The sequence below is a fragment of the Triticum aestivum genome, chromosome 3A (genome assembly GCF_018294505.1).
Source record: "Triticum aestivum cultivar Chinese Spring chromosome 3A, IWGSC CS RefSeq v2.1, whole genome shotgun sequence".
Taxonomy (NCBI): Eukaryota; Viridiplantae; Streptophyta; class Magnoliopsida; order Poales; family Poaceae; genus Triticum; species Triticum aestivum.
The window spans coordinates 542,909,875-542,930,250 of NC_057800.1; the positions used below are offsets into that span (position 1 = coordinate 542,909,875).

General features: G+C 43.6%; 1 protein-coding gene across 1 annotated transcript; it reads right to left on the bottom strand.

Moving 5' to 3' along the window:
- Positions 1-6,910: 6,910 nt before the first annotated feature.
- LOC123058587 (CBL-interacting protein kinase 30) lies at positions 6,911-8,801 on the bottom strand. Its single transcript, XM_044481295.1, has 2 exons — positions 8,028-8,801; positions 6,911-7,928 (listed from the first exon to the last, which is right to left on the bottom strand). The coding sequence occupies exons 1-2, from the start codon at positions 8,592-8,594 to the stop codon at positions 7,062-7,064; spliced, it is 1,434 nt and encodes a 477-aa protein (XP_044337230.1). The 5' UTR covers positions 8,595-8,801; the 3' UTR covers positions 6,911-7,061.
- Positions 8,802-20,376: the final 11,575 nt, after the last annotated feature.

A 20,376-nucleotide genomic window follows, 5' to 3' on the forward strand; every position in this document is an offset into this window, starting at 1 on the left:
TAGTATTTGAAGAAGTCATTTTATCTTCTCTCCTGAAACTCATTGAGTTGGATAAAGTTTCCGAATTTGAAATATTTCCAAATGAAATTCAAATATTTTCAAAAACCCTTTTCATTTTAATTAAATGGAAGATGACATATCATCTTCACTCTAGGGTCTTGTGATGGAATGAATATGAATTCATGGAGATCATAAATGCAAAATGAAAGTTTGGGAAAGTCCTTTTATTTCCTCTCATTCAACTTTCGAAAAGTTTCAAATTTCACTCAGTTTCACACAAGCAACCACACCACAATCAAACAATCAATAAAAACTATTTATTTAATATAACATTCCAAAATTTTGAATTTTGGGATGTTACATTTCCTCTCCCCACTTCTAAAATGTTTTCTGAAAAATACAAAAATATTTTCCTTTTTATTCACCTTCTTTCCGTTTGCCTTCATGTCTTACTTGGTTTGTTTGCTCATTTACTTGGCATAATTGTGTTTATTCAAATTTAGGAGCAAAGAGATTTATGGATCCACATCCACTTTCTAATATTTTGAAAATATCCAATTATGATGAACCAATTGCTAGTGAATTGAGTGCACTAGATTATCTTTATGAGGTTTTGCTTGAAATTTGTGAATCTGAAAATTGCGATGAAGTGTTGAAAGAAGAAAATTATAAAGTGATTCACGACAGTGCCTTGAATGAAAAGCATGATTGCACTGATGTTATTATAAATTCCATTAATTTCAATTGTTGTAATGATATACAAAACCCTAAGCTTGGGGATGCTAATTTTGCTCTGTCTACTACTTGTTGCAATGATCATGATTGGGGCGATTCTTCTTGTGATCTTCAAAAAAAATTTAAGCCCCATTATGAATATGAGATTGATAATAATGTTTGCAATAATGTTGAAAGTGGGTTTGGAAGAGTGTCAACTTCAGATCCCACATATTTGGATAATGTTCAATCTTATGATTTTTTTGATAAAGGTGGATTTGGAAAGGTCATGACTTTATTTGATGATAACCCCACTATTTTGGAAAAGTGTCAACTTTGCATGAATATGGATTATGTAGAGAATATGTTATGTGATAGCTATATTGTTGAGTTTGAATATGATCCTACATTCAATTATTATGAGAGAGGAAAATATGATTGTAGAAATCTTTTTTTACTGAATTATCTCTCTTAATGCTTAGATTGTTAAAGTTTCACTCTTCTTCCATGCATATGCTAGTTTTTGCTCGCCTTGATAATTTTTTTGCTTATAGAATGCCTATGCATAGGAAGTATGTTAGACTTAGATGAGTTTCTCATGAGTTTTATGATGCTCTCTTTGTGCTTCAATTCTTGTCTTTCATGTGAGCATCATCGAAATTTCAATGCCTAGCTAAAAGGCTTTAAAGAAAAGCCCTTCTTCGGAGATAACCCGATATTTTTATTTCCTATTTTTAGATAAATTTATTATCTTGCCTCTGGTTAGATGTGTTTTAGTGTTTTAATTAGTGTTTGTGCCAAGTAAGACCTTTAGGATGGCTTATGGTGATAGTTGATTTGATCTTGCTGAAAAATAGAAACTTTTGTGCCTAGTAAAATAATTTCCATTTTTGACAGAAGCGTGATAAAATACTGATTCTTTTTGAACAAGATTGATATACAATCTGCCTATGTTGTTCTAATTTTTCAGAATTGTTGGAGTTACAGAAGTATTGGAAGTTTCCAGATTGCTACAGACTGTTCTGTTTTTGACAGATTCTGTTTTCTATGTGTTGTTTGCTTATTTAATGAATCTATGGGTAGTATTGGGGCATATGAACCATGGAGAAGTTGGAATACAGTATATATTACAGCAATATAAATAATGAATGAGTTCACAACAGTACCAAAAGTGGTGATTTATTTTCTTATACTAATGGATCTCATGAGTTTTCTGTTGAGTTTTGTGTTGTGAAGTTTTCAAGTTTTGGGTAAAGATTTGATGGACTATGGAATAAGGAGTAGCAGTAGCCTAAGCTTGGGGATCCCCTCTTTCGTCTTCGTCTATTGGTAAATTTACTTGAGACTATATTTTTCTTCACCACATGATCCTAGGGGGATAGATGTGTCTATTACTTTCTTTTGATAACTAATGAATGTTTGCAATAAGTATGTGAGTTCTTTATGACTAATGTTGAGTCCATGGATTATACACACTCTCACCCTTCCACCATTGCTAGCCTCTCTAGTACCGCCCAACTTTCGCCGGCACATTAAACCCACCATTTACCCTTCCTCAAAACATCCACCATACATACCTATTATGGCATTTCCATAACCATTCCAAGTTATATTGCCATACAACTTTCACCATTCTATTTATTATGACACGCACCATCATTGTCAAATTGCTTTGCACGATCATAAGATAGCTAGCATGATGTTTTCATGGCTTGTACTTTTTTGGTGTCATTTGCTACGCTAGATCATTGCACATCCCAGTACACCGCCGGAGGCATTCATATAGAGTCATATTTTGTTCTAGGTATCGAATTGTAATTTTTGAGTTGTAAGTGAATAAAAGTGTGATGATCATCATTATTAGAGCATTGTCCCATGCAAGAAAAAGATGAAGGAAGCTATGATTCCCTCACAAGTTGGGATGAGTCTCCGGACTGTACAAAAAATAAAAGAGGCCAAAGAATCCCACAAAAAAATAAAAGAGGCCAAAGAAGCCCACCAAAAAATTGAGAGAAAAGAGAGAAGGGGCAATGCTACTATCCTTTTTTCACACTTCTGCTTCAAAGTAGCACCATGATCTTCATGATAGAGAGTCCCCTATGTTGTCACTTTCATATACTAGTGGGAATTTTTCATTATAGAATTTGGCTTGTATATTCCAATGATGTGCTTCCTCAAATTTCCCTAGGTCTTCGTGAGCAAGCGAGTTGGATGCACACCCACTTAGTTTCCTTTTGAACTTTCATAAACTTATAGCTCTAGTGCATCTATTGTATGGCAATCCCTACTCACTCACATTGATATCTATTGTTGGGCATCTCCATAGCTCATTGATACGCCTAGTTGATGTGAGACTATCTCCTTCTTTTTGTCTTCTCCACAACCACCATATTCTATTCCACCCATAGTGTTATATCCATGGCTCACGCTCATGTATTGCGTGAAAGTTGAAAAAGTTTGAGAACATCAAAAGTATGAAACAATTGATTGGCTTGTCATCGGGGTTGTGCATGATTTAATACTTTGTGTGATGAAGATGGAGCATAGCCAGACTATATGATTTTGTAGGGATAACTTTCTTTGGTCATGTTATTTTGAGAAGACACGATTATTTTATTAGTATGGTTGAAGTATTATTGTTTTTATGTCAATATTAAACTTTTATTTTGAACCTTATGGATCTGAATATTCATGCCACAATGAAGAAAATTACATGGATAAATATGTTAGGTAGCATTCCACATCAAAAATTCTGTTTTTATCATTACCTACTTGAGGACGAGCAGGAATTAAGCTTGGGGATGCTTGATACGTCTTCAACATATCTGTAGTTTTTAATTGTTCCATGCTATTATATTATATTTTTTTGGATGTTTTATATGCATTAATATGCTATTTTATTTTATTTTTGGCACTGACTTATTAACCCAGAGCCTAGTGCCAGTTTCTATTTTTTCCTTGCTTTTGACTTTTATAGAAAAGGAATATCAAACTGAGTTCAAACGGAATAAAAATTTACGATGATTTTTCTTGGACCAGAAGACACACGTAGGACTTGAGATGAAATCAGTGGAGTCCCGGGGAGGCCACAAGCCTCCAGGGCACGCCCTAGGAGGGGAGGCCCCTGGCTTGTGGGCCCCTCGGAAGTCCTCTAACCCTAATTCTTGGACTATAAATTCCCAAATATTCCCAAACGACCAAAAGCGTCCATCAAAATACTTTTCCGCCGTCGTAACCTTCTATACCCGTGAGATCCCATCTTAGGACCTTTTCCGGCACCCTGCCGGAGGGGGCTTTGATCACGGAGGGCTTCCACATCAACTCTATTGCCATTCCGATGAAGCGTGAGTAGTTTACCACAGACCTACGAGTCCATAGCATGTAGCTAGATGGCTTCTTCTCTCTCTTTGATCCTCAATACCATGTTCTCCTCGATGTTCTTGGAGATCTATCTGATGTAATCTTCTTTTGCGGTGTGTTTGTCGAGATCCGATGAATTGTGGATTTATGATCAGATTATCTATGAATATTAGTTGAATTTTCTCTGAATTCTTATATGCATGATTTGATATCTTTGTATTTCTCTTTGAATTATCGGTTTTGTTTGGCTTAGTTTTGGGTTCAATCTTGCGGTGTCCTCACCCAGTGACAAAGTAGGGGTAGCGAGGCACGTATTTGTATTGTTGCCATCAAGGGTAAAAAGATGGGGTTTTCATCATATTGCTTGAGTTTATCCCTCTACATCATGTCATCTTACTTAAGGCATTACTATGTTCTTATGAACTTAATACTCTAGATGCATGATGGATAGCGGTCGATGTGTGGAGTAATAGTAGTAGATGCAGAATCGTTTCGGTCTACTTGACACGGGCGTGATGCCTATATGCATAATCATTGCCTTAGATATCGTCATAACTTTGCGTTTTTTTATCAATTGCTCAACAGTAATTTGTTTACCCATCGTAGTATTTGCCTTCAAGAGAGAAGCCTCTAGTGAAACCTATGACCCCCGGGTCTATTTTCCATCTTGTATTTTCATATATATAAATCAAAAATACCAAAAATATCTTGCTGCAATTTTTTTACTTTTATTTAGTTTTACATTTTAGTAATCTTTTATATCTATCTCTATCAGATCTCACCTTTGCAAGTGACCGTGAAGGGATTACAACCCACTTATCGTGTTGGGTGCAAGTGTTTGATTGTTTGTGTAGGTGCATATATTGGAGACTTTCTTGTATCTCCTATTGGATTGATATCTTGGTTCTTAACTGAGGGAAATACTTATATCTACTTTGTTGCATCACCCTTTCCTCTTCAAGGGAAAAACCAACGCAAGCTCAAGAAGCAGCACGTCGTGCCCCCGCCTTCCTTGTCTGTTGTGTTGCATCATCGCCGGCAAGCCGTCGTAGCGACACATGCTCGCAACGTCTGGCGTGCTGCATCACAACACCAACAACACCAAGTCGTCGAAGTTACATCCTAGCACCAGGTGGCTCCCTCTTGTGTCGCGGCCCTGTCTTCCTTGTCCGTTGTGTTGCAGCACCGACGACGAGCAGCGGCACCCTCAAATAATTGTGCCTTCCCTCTGTGCTGCGTTGCATCATTGACGGGGTGTCGCTCCACCTCTGGGCCCCCTCTTCATGTTGCGTTGCAGCGCTGATGTCGAGCAACGGCCTTCTTCTTCCTGATGCGTTGCAGCACAGGCGGCAAGCGACGCCCGCCTCTAGCAATTCCATCTTTATGTTGCGTTGCAGCACCAACGAGGAGTGGCACCCGCCTCTGGCCTACCTCTTGGTGTTGCATTGCAGCGGCAGTGGGGAGCGATAGCCATCTCGGGCACCTGCTTCGCAGCAGTGCGGCAAGTAGCCCCAGTTCTGCCTATGCTTGTTGCATAGCAGTTGTTGCGGCATGTGCAGCAGGCCGTGGCCGCCATTGTTCTCTCCAGAATCTTAGCAGCGGTACGCGATGGTCGTCGTTGTGGTTGTTGCGACATGCCTTGCTGCCCCGCTATATCGAGTTGCCCCCTTAGTCGTCTTGCCGCCGCTCTGATAATCCCTCTAAATCTCTTCGGGCGGCAATTTTTCATGGGTGAGCCCGCACGCCAATTCGAACTAGTCACCTCCGATCCCCTCCATCTTTCAGGTTGTTGTCGCATCGGTGATGGCTTCAGGTACCTCCTGGCCAAGGCCTCGCCGACGTCTATGGGCCTTGCTGGCGCTCGCTCAACACCACGTCGTCGTCCATTTCGAGTGCTTGTCGAGATTAGTAAGTGTTGCTTCTTTCAATGACTGAATCGGTTTTGAGTGGCACATTTCTTTTTTCCGCGTCACTTTCTAGAGCCAAAGATCATAGTTCTTGAACGAGCACTCAAAAAGATTCTTGTGTGTAGCCCAGAGACCGAGACATGAATGCTACGATGAGTGAGAGCAAGGTGCGGGGTCGAGCCGGCAACTAGATGGAGCCAGCTATGACACGGCACAGGCATCGCATGTGGAGCCGAATCAGAGGTTCGATTGTTTGTGTGCGGGGGGTGCGGAGAGGTTGACGGCGACACATATCGTGGCAGGTATAGAGGGATGGCTGGTAATGGCCGTGGGGGGAGTAGGGCGGACCGTGATGCACGTGTGCCCCGGACGCGGGTGACGGCAACAGAAGATTGGGCCGAAGGTGGGTGGAGAAGAGTAAAAATTGTTTAGGTCGCGTTCGGGGAAGAATAACAATATGGGCAATGTGAAGACATGCATAGGGCAACTATGGCTATAGCCCTAGCCCTAATAACAACACCCCTTTTGAAGTTGTGATTCCTTCTTACAAAGTATAAAAAATCATGAAAATTCATTGCTCAAGCTAGCTCAGTCCCAGACATAATCCGTTGCTCTCTGGGAGGAAGATGAGCGATCCGACAGCTCACAAGGAATATCTAAAAAAAATTAGGCAGCCGTAGCTTAGCTGCTTCTTTTTTTTTCAGTTTTGCTAAGTCCGAGACTTATTATATTTCAGGCGATGCTATATTTGTTTGATCTTGTGTCAAGATCCATGCAATTATTTTTTTAGCTTTTTTCTTCTTTTTATATACTACGTCGTTTGATTGAGATTTGGTTAAATCTGAGCCGACCGAGACCTAACCACGCTTTTTTTTCAAATAGTTTCTCCGCAGTTCCTATAGTAGTGCAGAACAGCAAGCACGCTCCGGTTCTGTACCGATTCACGTTTTCGAAAACCCCGACAGAGGCGTGGCGATCGTCCGATCAAGGCAGAGGCCAGATCAGTTACACAAGAGGGTCACGGCGGAAGCAAAGGATCCTCGTCCCACGCATGAAATGCCAAGCGGTTGGTGAATGAACTCAGGAATTCGTGTTTGACCTAGGCACCGCCGTCGTGAGCGTTGGTGGCGGCGAGTCACCTCCCTGCCACGCCCACACGATATCGCCCAGCGACGGCTTGAGCTCCTGCTTGTAGAAGTCCTGGAACTCCAGCGAGTCGCCGCCCGTCTTCCTCATCTCCACCACGTGCACCGACGGCGCCACCTCGAAGATCTCCGCCTCCAGGGCCAGCGCCCTTTTCCGGCCGTCCTGGCTCCCCTCCAGCTCCACTCTCCCCTTCTCCTTGTTCAGCTTAAAGCTGAACCTCCCCGCCTCCGCGATCTTCCCCAGCTTGGACACGATCACCGTCGTGGTCTCCTTGCTGGAGAACCGGGCCTCCGACGTCTTGTGCTCCGCGTCGAACATCTTGGCCAGGTCCAGCACGCTCGACCGCGAGATGATGTCGAAGGCGTTCATGCTCGATGGCCTCAGGTTGATGGTTGGCGACGACGCGGTCACCTTGGATCTCTTCCTCTTCCGGGTGGCACCCTCCGGTTGGTCGTCGTCGTGATGTCCCCCGGCTTCCTGGCAGAGGAACACCGCCGTTTCGCTTGTGTCGAGGGGCTTGTCGCTGAGGGGGCAGGAGTCTTTCTGGGACCAGGTCCGGGCCATGAGCTTGGTGATGGTGATCCGGGTATTGGGGTTCGGGTCAAGCAGCCGGGCAAGGAGCTTGCGCGCGTCGATGGAGAACCATGCGGGGCACTGGTAGTCGCTCCGTGCGATCCGCTTGTACAGGAGCACGAGGTTGGTGTCGTGGAAAGGGAGGCGGCCTGCCAGGAGCACAAAGAGGATCACGCCGCACGACCAGATGTCCGCCTTTGCGCCGTCATAGCCACGCTTCAGGATCACCTACGTACATGCACACATTGGGCTGGGCATCGTCAATGACGCAAAGAGAAAACGGACAAGCTAGTTAACACGTGCGTGCGTGTGGAACATATTCTCAACCTCGGGAGCGACGTACGCCGGCGTGCCGCACGTCGTGTGCAAGAGGGCGTCACCGCGATGGCGGGAGGCGCCGTCCGCGAGCGCGCTGAGCCCGAAGTCGGAGACCTTAAGGTTGCCGTGCGCGTCAAGGAGGAGGTTCTCGGGCTTGAGGTCACGGTGGTACACGCCACGGCTATGGCAGAACTCGACGGCCGTGATCAGCTGCTGAAAGTAGCGGCGAGCGACCGGCTCCGGGAAGCGCGTGCTCTCGGCGAGGCGAGCGAAGAGCTCGCCGCCGCTCGCGTACTCCATGACGAAGTAGATCCTGGAGCGCGTGGCCATCACCTCGTGGAGGCGGACGACGTTTGGGTGGTGCACCCGCCTCATCACGTCCACCTCGCGCCTCACCTGGTCCACCGTGCCGGACCGGCGCACGGCTTCCTTGTCGAACACCTTGATGGCCACGACCTCGCCGGTGGAGATGTTATGGGCCTTGTAAACCTTGGCGAAGGTGCCGCGGCCTAGAAGACGGCCCAGCTTGTACCGGCCCATGATCACTTTGGAATCTTGGTTCTTCTCCATGGCCATGGCGATGGGGAGAAAGAGTGTTGTTTCAAGTGATCATCAGCGAGGGTCCGGCTGGGCAAACGGCCGGACGGAGACTCCACACCTGCGTAGCGCTCAAGACGATGGAGGATCATCGGAAAGAGTAGCTGGGGTTTGATATGCATCTTCTGACGGGATGTGTGGCTGCAAACAGATAGGTGATTATTGGCCAGTGATGGTGGAGGCGAACCAAATGAGGAACACCTTTAGCTAATTTTAGAAGTTCTTAGTTTATCAACTAAATCTAAATAATGTAAACACGCCTACTTTAAGGCACATATATAATTGTGATACTTGCGGTTTGGCTCGGAGCGCGCAATTGCGCGGTTGACCTAGTTTAGAGGTGTAGCTAATGTGGAGGAGCAAGAGAGTGAGAAGAAAAAATGATGCTTGCAAAGCTAAACGCCTCCTTCATGTTTTTGGGTCAGCCTTTAACGGTAGATTTTGTTACCAAAATATAATTTATATGTCAAAAACGTTATACTATTGGATTTGTATTCGAAAGAAGTTTCTAAGGGTGCAATTTTTTGCTAAATGCTCCATCAGTTTCTAAATAAATGTTATCGTTTTAGTTTAGACTAGCACATATGCTCGTGCGTTGCAACGGAAAGATAATTTTTTTTACAACAAGCAGCGGGAGAGATAATTAATGTGTTTATTCAAAACGGTCTCCACGGCGGTGGGCGACAGAGCGAGGAGCTGCGGTCTTCTCACGGGTCATGTTTGGCCCGCGAGATCTTGATAGTGGTGGGGTTGGTCGGTGTGGCGGCGACCACCCAACTGGTACCCTTTTTTTCCTCTGGGCCCACCTCTGTTTCGGAGTTGTGGTTGTGTTCTTATTTGGTTGTTGCGCGGTGACCTTCGTGGCATGGTTGCTTCGACCAATTTTTCCGACAATGATATAACCGGATGGATTACTAATTGCAGCACATAAATTATGTTTCAATGTTTCATTAGCATAATTAGCGCATAACCAGGCATGAATGTCCCTTCATTATCAGGTTTATTCTCTTCAACTATTTTTGCACTCATGTGCCCATAAATTTTATTAATTAGAGCAAAACCAGTATATTCTCTCTTATTAGCATGTGTCTAGAATTTTTTGCATTATAGCCAACCAACATATTGTCTTTTATTTGCACGTGCAAGTTACCTTCAGCAATAATTTATGGAGTCCCTCGTTCTGCTCATAATTCTCGAGACAGCTTCTTTATTCTCACACAATCTCCTTGTTTCCAGACAACTTAGGGATATATAAAAACTGGTGTGATTTAGTATAAGTTCCAAGATGGGACTGTTCCTATCATAATTGCAAGCTAGCTGAGTTGGTTTTCTCCACTGGCACAATAGGCAAGGTCCATAGTTCAATCCCCTCGCGCCCTTTATTTTTTGTTGCTTGTTCATCCGACAGAAAAAGAAATGCGTGGTAGGTCCAGTTTGACTCACCCCAGGGATAACCAAAAAAATTGGGAAGCGTGTGGAATGGACCAAACAAATCTATACATATGTTTTTTCCTTTCGTAGGGCAACTGCGCGGAGCTACAATATGACGCTAGTTGTGTCAAATAGCGCGTGAGACGTACAACGGTTCGCGTCTGGGCCAGCCCATTGGCAGGCACCGAAATAACCTGTGTTTCCAAGGCGCCAGTAATAATCCAAAAAAACGACGTGCTAAACGATCGAACACATGACCTTACAGACTCGACCACGTGCCGCTAGCCACGGCAACAAACGCCTACTGCTAACCATGGCCAGCATAAATATTTAAGAACATAGTGAAACGTCGGATTCAGAACTTTTTTTAAAACATTTTTAAAAATATGAATGGTCATTTTTTTGAAACAATGTGTTTAATATTTCGTCCATTTTGGAAAAAAAAACATGAACAAGAGTTGAAATAATATCATTGTTTGAAGACATGAATCTTGTATCAAAACCCAAACAATTTTTAAATTTGTGACCGACTTTTGAAAACGGAACATGTTTTGAACATTCAGAACAATTTTATAAAATGTGTTTTTAAACGCAGACATTATTTTGAATCTCTAAACATTTTACTAAAACAAGAATATTTTTCAAATTTCAAATATTTTCTAAAATACATGTTTTTTAAATCACAAAAACATTTGGAATATTTCTGAATTTAAAAAATTGAAATGAGAAAATAAATTAATGTTCCAAACATTTTTGAAAAGGGGGAAATGGGAGGACAATATTGTAATTCGAATATTTTTCGAAAAATAGATAATAATTCAAATTATGAACTTTTTGAAAATATTTAGTTACTAAATAAGTTAAAAATAAAAATAAATTTGATGAAAAAAACGGACCGGCCCAGACTTGGGCGCCCTGTAGAACTCTGACTATCTACCGCACATGGCGAGAAGTAGGATTTTCGCAGCTACACAGGCAGGCAAATAAATGGGCTGGCTTCGCAGGGCCATAGCGTGTGCGGGGCAAATACGAAATTCTGGATTGCTAAAAAAACTGACGGATGCACAAAAATTTAGTACCACCTCGGATAGAAAAATAAATTTCGACGGTGAACGGATGAAAAAATCTGAGAAAGGCATCTTGCTTTATTAGTAGGTATAGATATAGATATGAATTGAGACCATGACACTATGAACTAAAACCATGACATTTATTACAGAGGGAGTATATCTCATATTTCACTAGTCAAATTTATGTTCATGACTAAAATACAAAGGGGCTAATAAGTTATAACAATGTTATTCAACTCACTTCAATTCAAGTAGCCCCCGTGCTGCCCGTCGGATGAGGCGCACGAATCCTATAGCACGACCCATTGCCGTATCAGCGAATGCAAATCGCTCTATGGTGCGAACATGCTGGTTATAGTTCACCCTCCCATCACCTCATTCACGGCCTTATTCTCATTTTTCATTGTTGTCATGGAGCAGGGAGAGAGGGGATGCGGGATGTGGTTGCGGCCCTCCATAGACCTTGTCCCCCGAGACCACGCCCGGCTGTCGCACTTTTGGAGAACGCAACGGCTATCGTGCCCCCGGCTATAGTAGACCTTCACCCTCCTAAGATGGATGTTGTGCTGGCAGCGCGATGGAGGCCGCATCAGTCGGATCCCAATCCACTCCTCTCGTCACCGTGTGACGCTGGGGAGAACACAACCATTGGCGCAGCGAGCTGGGAGCCGTTGCTTGTTGATGCAGGTAGATTGTTGGTCACATTGGTATCCGGCGGCATCTCCGAGCCCCCCCCCCCCCGACAAGACAACCTGCAGGTCCGGGGTATGCAATCTCTCAGCCTTGCCCTCTTTCTCTCAATCCCATAGACTTGCTTGTGATGTTGTGTTGATTAGATTAATTCTAGCAACTTGTGATGCTAGTCACCTCTAATATTGCCATGTTTCTACAAATCATTTTGCTACTCATAAAGTGGTTACTTTTTCGACCTAGGTCGCAAATTTTAGGGGGGGGGGGGTCAGTGTAGTGGGTGTTGACCACGGCAAATGTTCTACCCTGAATGCCTGAAAACTTCTAAGAAAAATTGTTTTGTACACATGGCAACTTTTGAAGAATGGTTGCAATCTCCACATGGAAAATTGCATTTTTTCCATAACATGACAAATTAAGAAATTATTTTAATGTTCAAATGACAACTTTAGGGACTTTGTATAGTTGTCGATTTTCCTAGGAGACATGAATTTATATAGTTGTCAAATTTTCACATGATAGGATAGGATGACAACATAGATTGATGGCAAATATGTACATAACAAGTAAGGCTATATATATAGGCTAGGATGTCAAAATACATTTGATGGCAAATCTCTGCATAACAGGTAATGCTATGTATGTGTGTTTTTGATTCATGGCAATTACATTGTTGTTTATTGATGGTATCATAAATCGCAACAAAGAAGTTATTGCCATGAATTTCATAGCACAAAAAATTGTCATGTTTTTTTTGTGTTGTTGTCCCGATTAATGAGTACAAAATTTTCCATGCTTCATAGGTTATTCTTCATTATCAGTACAATCATTTTCCAAGTTTTTCCATGCTTCATAGTAAAAAAATTATACATTTTCCATGTTACCATCTCTATTCTCTATTTTTTGCCATGATTTAGGACACAATAATTTCTAAGTTGCTCATGTAACCATTTTTACATATTTTCCAAAACTATAGTGCAAAAAAATCCAGAACGTGCCATCTAACAATTACATATTTTTGTCCTAAGTTTACCATGATTTAGTAATTTCAGTTTTCTAAAAAAATCCATGTGGCCATTTACAAAATTTCCCAACATTGCCTTTCATTCATGGAAATTAATTTTCTAAATTTTCCATGTGGACCACTACAAATATTTTTTACTGAATTTTTTGTGCTTCGGAGTAAAAAATTCCTACATATGCCATATGACCATCACAATATTCTCTAATTTTGCCATGATTTTTAGAATACAAAAGATTCTAGATTTTTCATGTAACCCATTTACATTTATTAAAAAATTGCCATGTTTTCCTTCCTACTTAAAAGTTTGAGTTGGTGGTGAGTTCACCAACCACCACCACCACCCTAGGCGCGAGACCGCTACAACATCAACCCAAATAAAAAAATGTGCATGATGGGAGCCCAAATAAAAAATGATTGCTACTAGTGTTCTACTTTAGACTGCACAGACGTAGGAACTGTTCAAACACCTGATAGATAAAATAATGCTACTGCTCACACAGGAGAGTATCAGGTGATACCACACCTAAAATGCTCCCATGATAGCAATTTCAAAAAATCAATTTGATATTTTTGTGAATTTTCACGACATATGTGACTACAACCCCTTAAAAAATCAGATCCAAATTGAAATACACATCGAGAAACAAAAAATGATAAATCTAGCATGAATAGTGTCACAAAAGGGCAAAAGCAAAATTGATACTATTCACATTTGAATTTGTCTTTTTTTTTGTTTGTCAATGTACATTTCGAATTTGAAGCTAAAATTTTTAGGGGATGTAGACACATTCCTTGTGAACATTCATGATTTTTTTTTAGAATTTTTTGAAATATTTATAATTGAATTTTTTTGAAATGGTATCCTGGGAACATTTAGGGCGTGGTATCGCTGGATATTCTCCCTGCTAACACACATACTTACTATTTGCTACAGTGTAACTGATAAATAAACTGATGCCACTGTCGACACACGTGGTACATGCGGTGGAATGCGGAATTTGGACAGACCCAGGTTCCTGCATGCATGCAGGCCCTACATGGTCCTTATCTCCTTTTCATGTTCTTGAATCTTAACATTTCTTCCGGAGCGAACGACATAGCATGGTTAAACATGATCTATTTATTTTTCTTTTTGGAATAGTAAGGTGTGGGGATGAATACATGACCGGGCGTTGTACAAATATCATACAACGTTGCGCAAAAAAGAAAATCATACATCAAATATCGTACGGATAGGTGAACTTATCTGTAATTGGATTGTTAGATGGACAGTGATATCCTAGCTCATCTGAGTTGGATTTCCGACGATGCATCTACGATGACTTTATTCAATCTTAAGATATATGTCGGCTCGGTCTAATTGGAGGTGCTCATATATAAAGATAGGACGTAAGGGTGCGCGTTCATATAAATGAGTATATATATATATATATATATATATATATATATAAGTGTTTGCGTCTGTACCGTGTTAAAGGAAAGCATTGTACGCATAGCATCAGTATTTTTCAGTTCTTCTATTATCTTTCTCTCTTTATACAACCTTGCGAGCATGTCGACGCCCTTCGTTGGAGCGCTGCTTCAGCCTGAAGCCAGCAGCTCGGCCTCCAGCCCATGTTCGTGCACCATCTCTAGCCGTCGGTCCTTATCTCTTCTGCCTCATGGACGTAGCCGCCCTCTTGAGCGGGCACCACTGGCTGTTCGAACCTAATGGGCCACCAGCACCCTAGAGCTCACGCCACTGACTTCCCCTATCTAGGCGGCTACCGTAAAAAAAAAAAGCTAGGCGGCTAACTTGGCATTTCATATTCAAGTTAGTCAAATAACACCTGGCCGGAGATTGTACTCCTTTCGTTTTTATTTACTCTACATATTAGGTTTGATCTAAATAAAATTTTATAAAGTTTGACTAAGTTTATCAAAACAATCTAAACTTTCGTAATAAAAAATTATATAATATGAAACTGTATTGAATAATGATTTTAATGGTATTAACTTGGTGTTGTGGATGTTACCTTTTTTATATATAAACTTGGTCAAAGTTTAGAGAGTTTCACTCAAGACAAAGCTAATATGTGAAGTACATTAAAATGGAGAGAGTGCATAATAATTATATACACGCGTCTAACTGAAAAAGGCAGCATGGGAAATTATATTACATGGAGAAAGTTCTTGTATTGTAAATTTGTAGAATATGATGACTTATTATCATTATAATTTTTAGAAAAGGAGGATGGCTCCCGGCCTCTGCATCTGGACGATGCATACAGCCATTTTATTAATTATTCACAAATACCTTACAAAGAAATACATCTGTAAGTCTGAAGCCATCATCTTCGCAACATCTGTCGCTACTCCTAACTAACTGATGAAGGGGTGCCAATAGTCCGAGTCGAATACCAAACCGACCTCGCACCAAAGCCTAACATCTAAAACTTGAGGGCCCAACCAAGCCACACTGTAAGGTCTGGGGCACACACCAGTCTGGAGCCCTCTGAGAGGTTGCCGCCGCCATCTTTCACCGGTCCATCTTCTGAGCAGGTACCGACGCATCAATTGTCAGGCCTGCAGCCAACGCCACCATGGCGCCAGACAAAGCCACCTTCCTACGCGCGTCGATCATTACACATCCGCCGCCAAGACCCTGCTGCACCACGCCGCCGAGACTCCACATCATCGATGTGTGACATGAAATGCCGCTCCACCACTAAAACCGTCTACTGGTCCCTCGATCCAATGCACACCTCCAAGAATGATGTCCCCAAGGAGGAAACGACTCAAGAGTGCCGCCATCATCCGATCAACTGATCAAGGATTTCCTCTGGAGGTAGCGGGAGGAGCTACGAGCTTCCCCTCAATGATGCCTTCCAAAAGGAAATGGCACAAGGGCGTTGCCATCACAGGCTCCAGCCACCGGTCGAAGACCAGGTTTTCACCCGGATCTATTCCAAAAAATTCAGCCGACAACCAGTGCATTGTATCGGTCACCTTCAAAGCCCCAGATCTAGCTGCCTATATCAGCAACCATCCACAACAACATTGTCACCGCGGGAGCCCTGACACACTGTCCACACCGGCCACTACCTGGGAGGAGCGCTGCCACCCCACCTCGCCAAACCGTGATAGCCGCCGAGAGGGATCCCGGGCGCTTGTCACCATCTCTGGTCCGAAGCAATCCAGAGCCAAGGCCACCAGATCGTCGGTGAAGATCCACTTTAGGCAGGGATAACGCCACACCATGCGGTTGTGGGCAGCCCAAGCTTCACCTGCCGCCACCTTCCAGGGATGTCGCCCCGGGATCCAAGCTGAACATCGCCGCCGCCACCGGCCACGTTCCGCTATCGCCGAATCACCGAGCCATTGGCCACCGCAACCATGGCCGTTGTGACCACGCAGACGCGCCCAACGGCCCGCATCACCCGATCTTCCTCGTCGCCCTGCAGCTCCGCCGCCTCTGCCCACTACCATGTTGCCGCCTTGCACCATCGCCAGAGGCGAGCCTCCGTGCCGCCATGAACTAGATCAGGATGAGACGCCCCGGCACCGATGGGAGACCTGCCTCACCCGATCCAGACGTGGTAGGGAAGTGGTCCTCCGCCGCCGCCGTCGGTCGGCCGAGGCTTCCCTTGAGGGCTTCCTCCAGCGGTGACGGAGGGGAGGGTGCGGTGGAGGCGGCCCGGAGGCAGGGTTGAGATCTCCGCCCGAGTCGCCCAAGTAGGGGCGACGCGGGTGACGTAGACGGTTCATGTAGAATATGATAATTAACATTGGACTATTGTAAATTTGTAACGGTGGTGAATGAACATGATAAACCAAAGATGTTTCACCGCTATGTTATGCCGAAAGCTCTAGCATATTCCATCCAGAAAGTCAAGTTATGTGTCATCAGATGACGCAGATTTATCGGGCAAATTAGCTAGGTACGCCATTTCCTACTTGTATTACTCGTAGTATCGAGCATGCATTGCAATGTTAGAATGATGAGAAAACTTTGGTCATTTCAGCGGCTAGCATGGTGAAACATTTGAACGTCGTTTTAGACTAAGTACAAGAAATTTGGAATTGAGCTCAACAAGCCATAACTGATGTTATCGTTTTGTCAATGATCTTGCATTGAATAGCTATGTCATAGTCTTGGTTGCCATTATGACACTGCACATAACTAATGATCGATACAAAATAAGTTCCCACCTTTTTCATGCGAACAACTACAAAATTTTCTAAATTTGCCATCATTGTTAGCAGCCACTTAAGCACAACTCCTAATTTTTGTCATGTGACCATTACAATTTTACAAAAGTTGCCATGTTGAGATAACAAAATTCTCTTAAATTTGCCATGTTGAGATTACAATCATGAAAATTCTCTTAAATGTGTCATGATTGTTAGCGGCCACCTAGGCACAAATCCAACATTTTATATAATGAAATTCTATATTCATTTTGTAGAACATAGCAATTTTATTACATAGGTCCTGGAAAGTTTATTAATTATAGCATGGTAATTTATAATTATAGGATGGCAATTTTATTAATTAATGCATGTCATTTTTAGTAATTAAAACATGGCAATTAAAGCATGGATGGCTACTTTAGTACGAACATCATTGCTACCTTTTCATCTACATTTTAAGTTATGGCAATTTTAGTTTCTCATGCATTGCAAATCTAGATTTTCATTGATGGCTATTTGGGTTCACACATCATGGCTAGTTTTGTGTGTGTGTGTGTGTGTGTTACATACGGCAAACTTAGGTACAAAACATATCCTCCACCAGCTGGTTGTTTTATTCAAAAGATATGAGTATGGTAACATGTGTCTCCTACTTCATTGATTTTTTTTCGCGAATACGCAAAGCTTGCGTATCATTGCATTGATAGAAGGAAAGCAGAAAAGTACATAGAAGGGTACAACACATAACACAGACGCATACATGAGAAGGCGTGGACATGGGACCCAGAGCAGAGAGACACATGATGCTCACCCCGAACAAAAGAAAATATCACACCTAAACCACCAAGCCAAACCCAAGTAGAGGGGCAAGCCAAACCAGCCAAACACCAAACATCTCTAAATCCAACATCGGGGACGCCGCGAGCATGCAAGGTGGTGCCTTCAAGAAGGGGAGCGATATCGTGACGCCTCCGCCATCTGATCCAAAGAGTCGGACCAAGGTTTTTCCCTGTTGCTCGAAGAAGGGCACGGATAGAGGCCATGGCAGCGCCTCCAAGAAGGGAAATGACATCCGCGGGTGCTGCCGCTGCCAGCTTCGGCGAGCTGAGTAGGGATTTCTGTTGGGGAACGTAGCAGAAATTCAAAAATTTTCCTACGAATCACCAAGATCTATCTATGGAGAGACCAGCAACGAGTAGAAAGGAGAGTGCATCTACATACCCTTGTAGATCGCTAAGCGGAAGCGTTCAAGTGAACGGGGTTGATGGAGTCGTACTCGTCGTGATTCAGATCACCGATGATCCTAGTGCCGAACGGACGGCACCTCCGCGTTCAACACACGTACAGCTCGAAGATGTCTCCCACGCCTTGATCCAGCAAGGAGAGAGGGAGAGGTTGAGGAAGACTCCATCCAGCAGCAGCACAACGGCGTGGTGGTGATGGAGGAGCGTGGCAATCCTGCAGGGCTTCGCCAAGCACCTACAGGAGAGGAGGAGGTGTCACGGGAGGGAGGGAGGCGCCAAGGGCTCAGGTATAGATGCCCTCCCTCCCCTCCACTATATATAGGGGCAGGGGAGAGGGGGAAGGCGCAGCCTTGCCCCCTCCTCCAAGGAAGAGGTGCGGCTAAGAGGGGGGAGGAGTCCATCCTCCCCAAGGCACCTCGGAGGTGCCTTCCCCCTTTAGGACTCTCCCCTTTTTCCTATATCTTGGCGCATGGGCCTCTAGGGGCTGGTGCCCTTGGCCCATGTAGGCCAAGGCGCACCCCCTACAGCCCATGTGGCCCCCGGGGCAGGTGGCCCCACCCGGTGGGCCCCCGGGACCCTTCCGGTGGTCCCGGTACAATACCGATGACCCCGAAACTTGTCCCGATGGCCGAAACAGGACTTCCTATATATAAATCTTTACCTCCGGACCATTTCGGAACTCCTGGTGACGTCCGGGATCTCATCCGGGACTCCGAACAACATTCGGTAACCACATACAAACTTCCTTTATAACCCTAGCGTCATCGAACCTTAAGTGTGTAGACCCTACGGGTTCGGGAGACATGCAGACATGACCGAGACGTTCTCCGGTCAATAACCAACAGCGGGATCTGGATACCCATGTTGGCTCCCACATGTTCCACGATGATCTCATCGAATGAACCACGATGTCAAGGACTCAATCAATCCCGTATACAATTCCCTTTGTCTAGCGGTATGGTACTTGCCCGAGATTCGATCGTTGGTATACCGATACCTTGTTCAATCTCGTTGCCGGCAAGTCTCTTTACTCATTCCGTAACACATCATCCCGTGATCAACCCCTTGGTCACATTGTGCACATTATGATGATGTCCTACCGAGTGGGCCCAGAGATACCTCTCCGTTTACACGGAGTGACAAAATCCCAATCTCGATTCGTGCCAACCCAACAGACACTTTCAGAGATACCCGTAGTGTACCTTTATAGCCACCCAGTTACGGTGTGACGTTTGGCACACCCAAAGCACTCCTACGGTATCCGGGAGTTGCACAATCTCATGGTCTAAGGAAATGATACTTGACATTAGAAAAGCTTTAGCATACGAACTACATGATCTTGTGCTAGGCTTAGGATTGGGTCTTGTCCATCACATCATTCTCCTAATGATGTGATCCCGTTATCAACGACATCCAATGTCCATGGTCAGGAAACCGTAACCATCTATTGATTAACGAGCTAGTCAACTAGAGGCTTACTAGGGACATGGTGTTGTCTATATATCCACACATGTATCTGAGTTTCCTATCAATACAATTCTAGCACGGATAATAAACGATTATCATGAACAAGGAAATATAATAATAATCAATTTATTATTGCCTCTAGGGCATATTTCCAATAGTCTCCCACTTGCACTAGAGTCAATAATCTAGTTCACATCGATATGTGATTAACACTCAAGGTCACATCCCCATGTGACTAACACCAAAAGAGTTTACTAGAGTCAATAATCTAGTTCACATTTACCATGTGATTAACACTCGATGAGTTCTGGGTTTGATCATGTTATGCTTGTGAGAGAGGTTATAGTCAACGGGTCTGAACCTTTCAGATTCGTGTGTGCTTTACAAATCTCTATGTCATCTCCTAGATGCAGCTACCACGCTCTATTTGGAGCTATTCCAAATAACTGTTCTACTTGGAGCTATTCTAAATTTTTTCTCCATTATACGTATCAGGTATCTCTACTCAGAGCTATCCGGACAGGTGTTAAGCTTGCATCGACGTAACCCTTTACGACGAACTCTTTTACCACCTCCATAATTGAGAAAATTCCTTAGTCCACTAGTTACTAAGGATAACTTTGACCGCCGTCCTGTGATCCATTCTTGGATCACTCTTGTAC

What these genes read in the sequence shown, in the direction of transcription:
- LOC123058587 (XM_044481295.1), bottom strand. Translation starts at nt 8,594, where the DNA reads ATGGCCATGGAGAAGAACCAAGATTCCAAAGTGATCATGGGCCGGTAC. An exon ending in CGGCGTACGTCGCTCCCGAG is followed by an intron (nt 7,929 to 8,027) that starts GTTGAGAATATG and finishes GCATGTACGTAG; the next exon opens with GTGATCCTGAAGCGTGGCTA.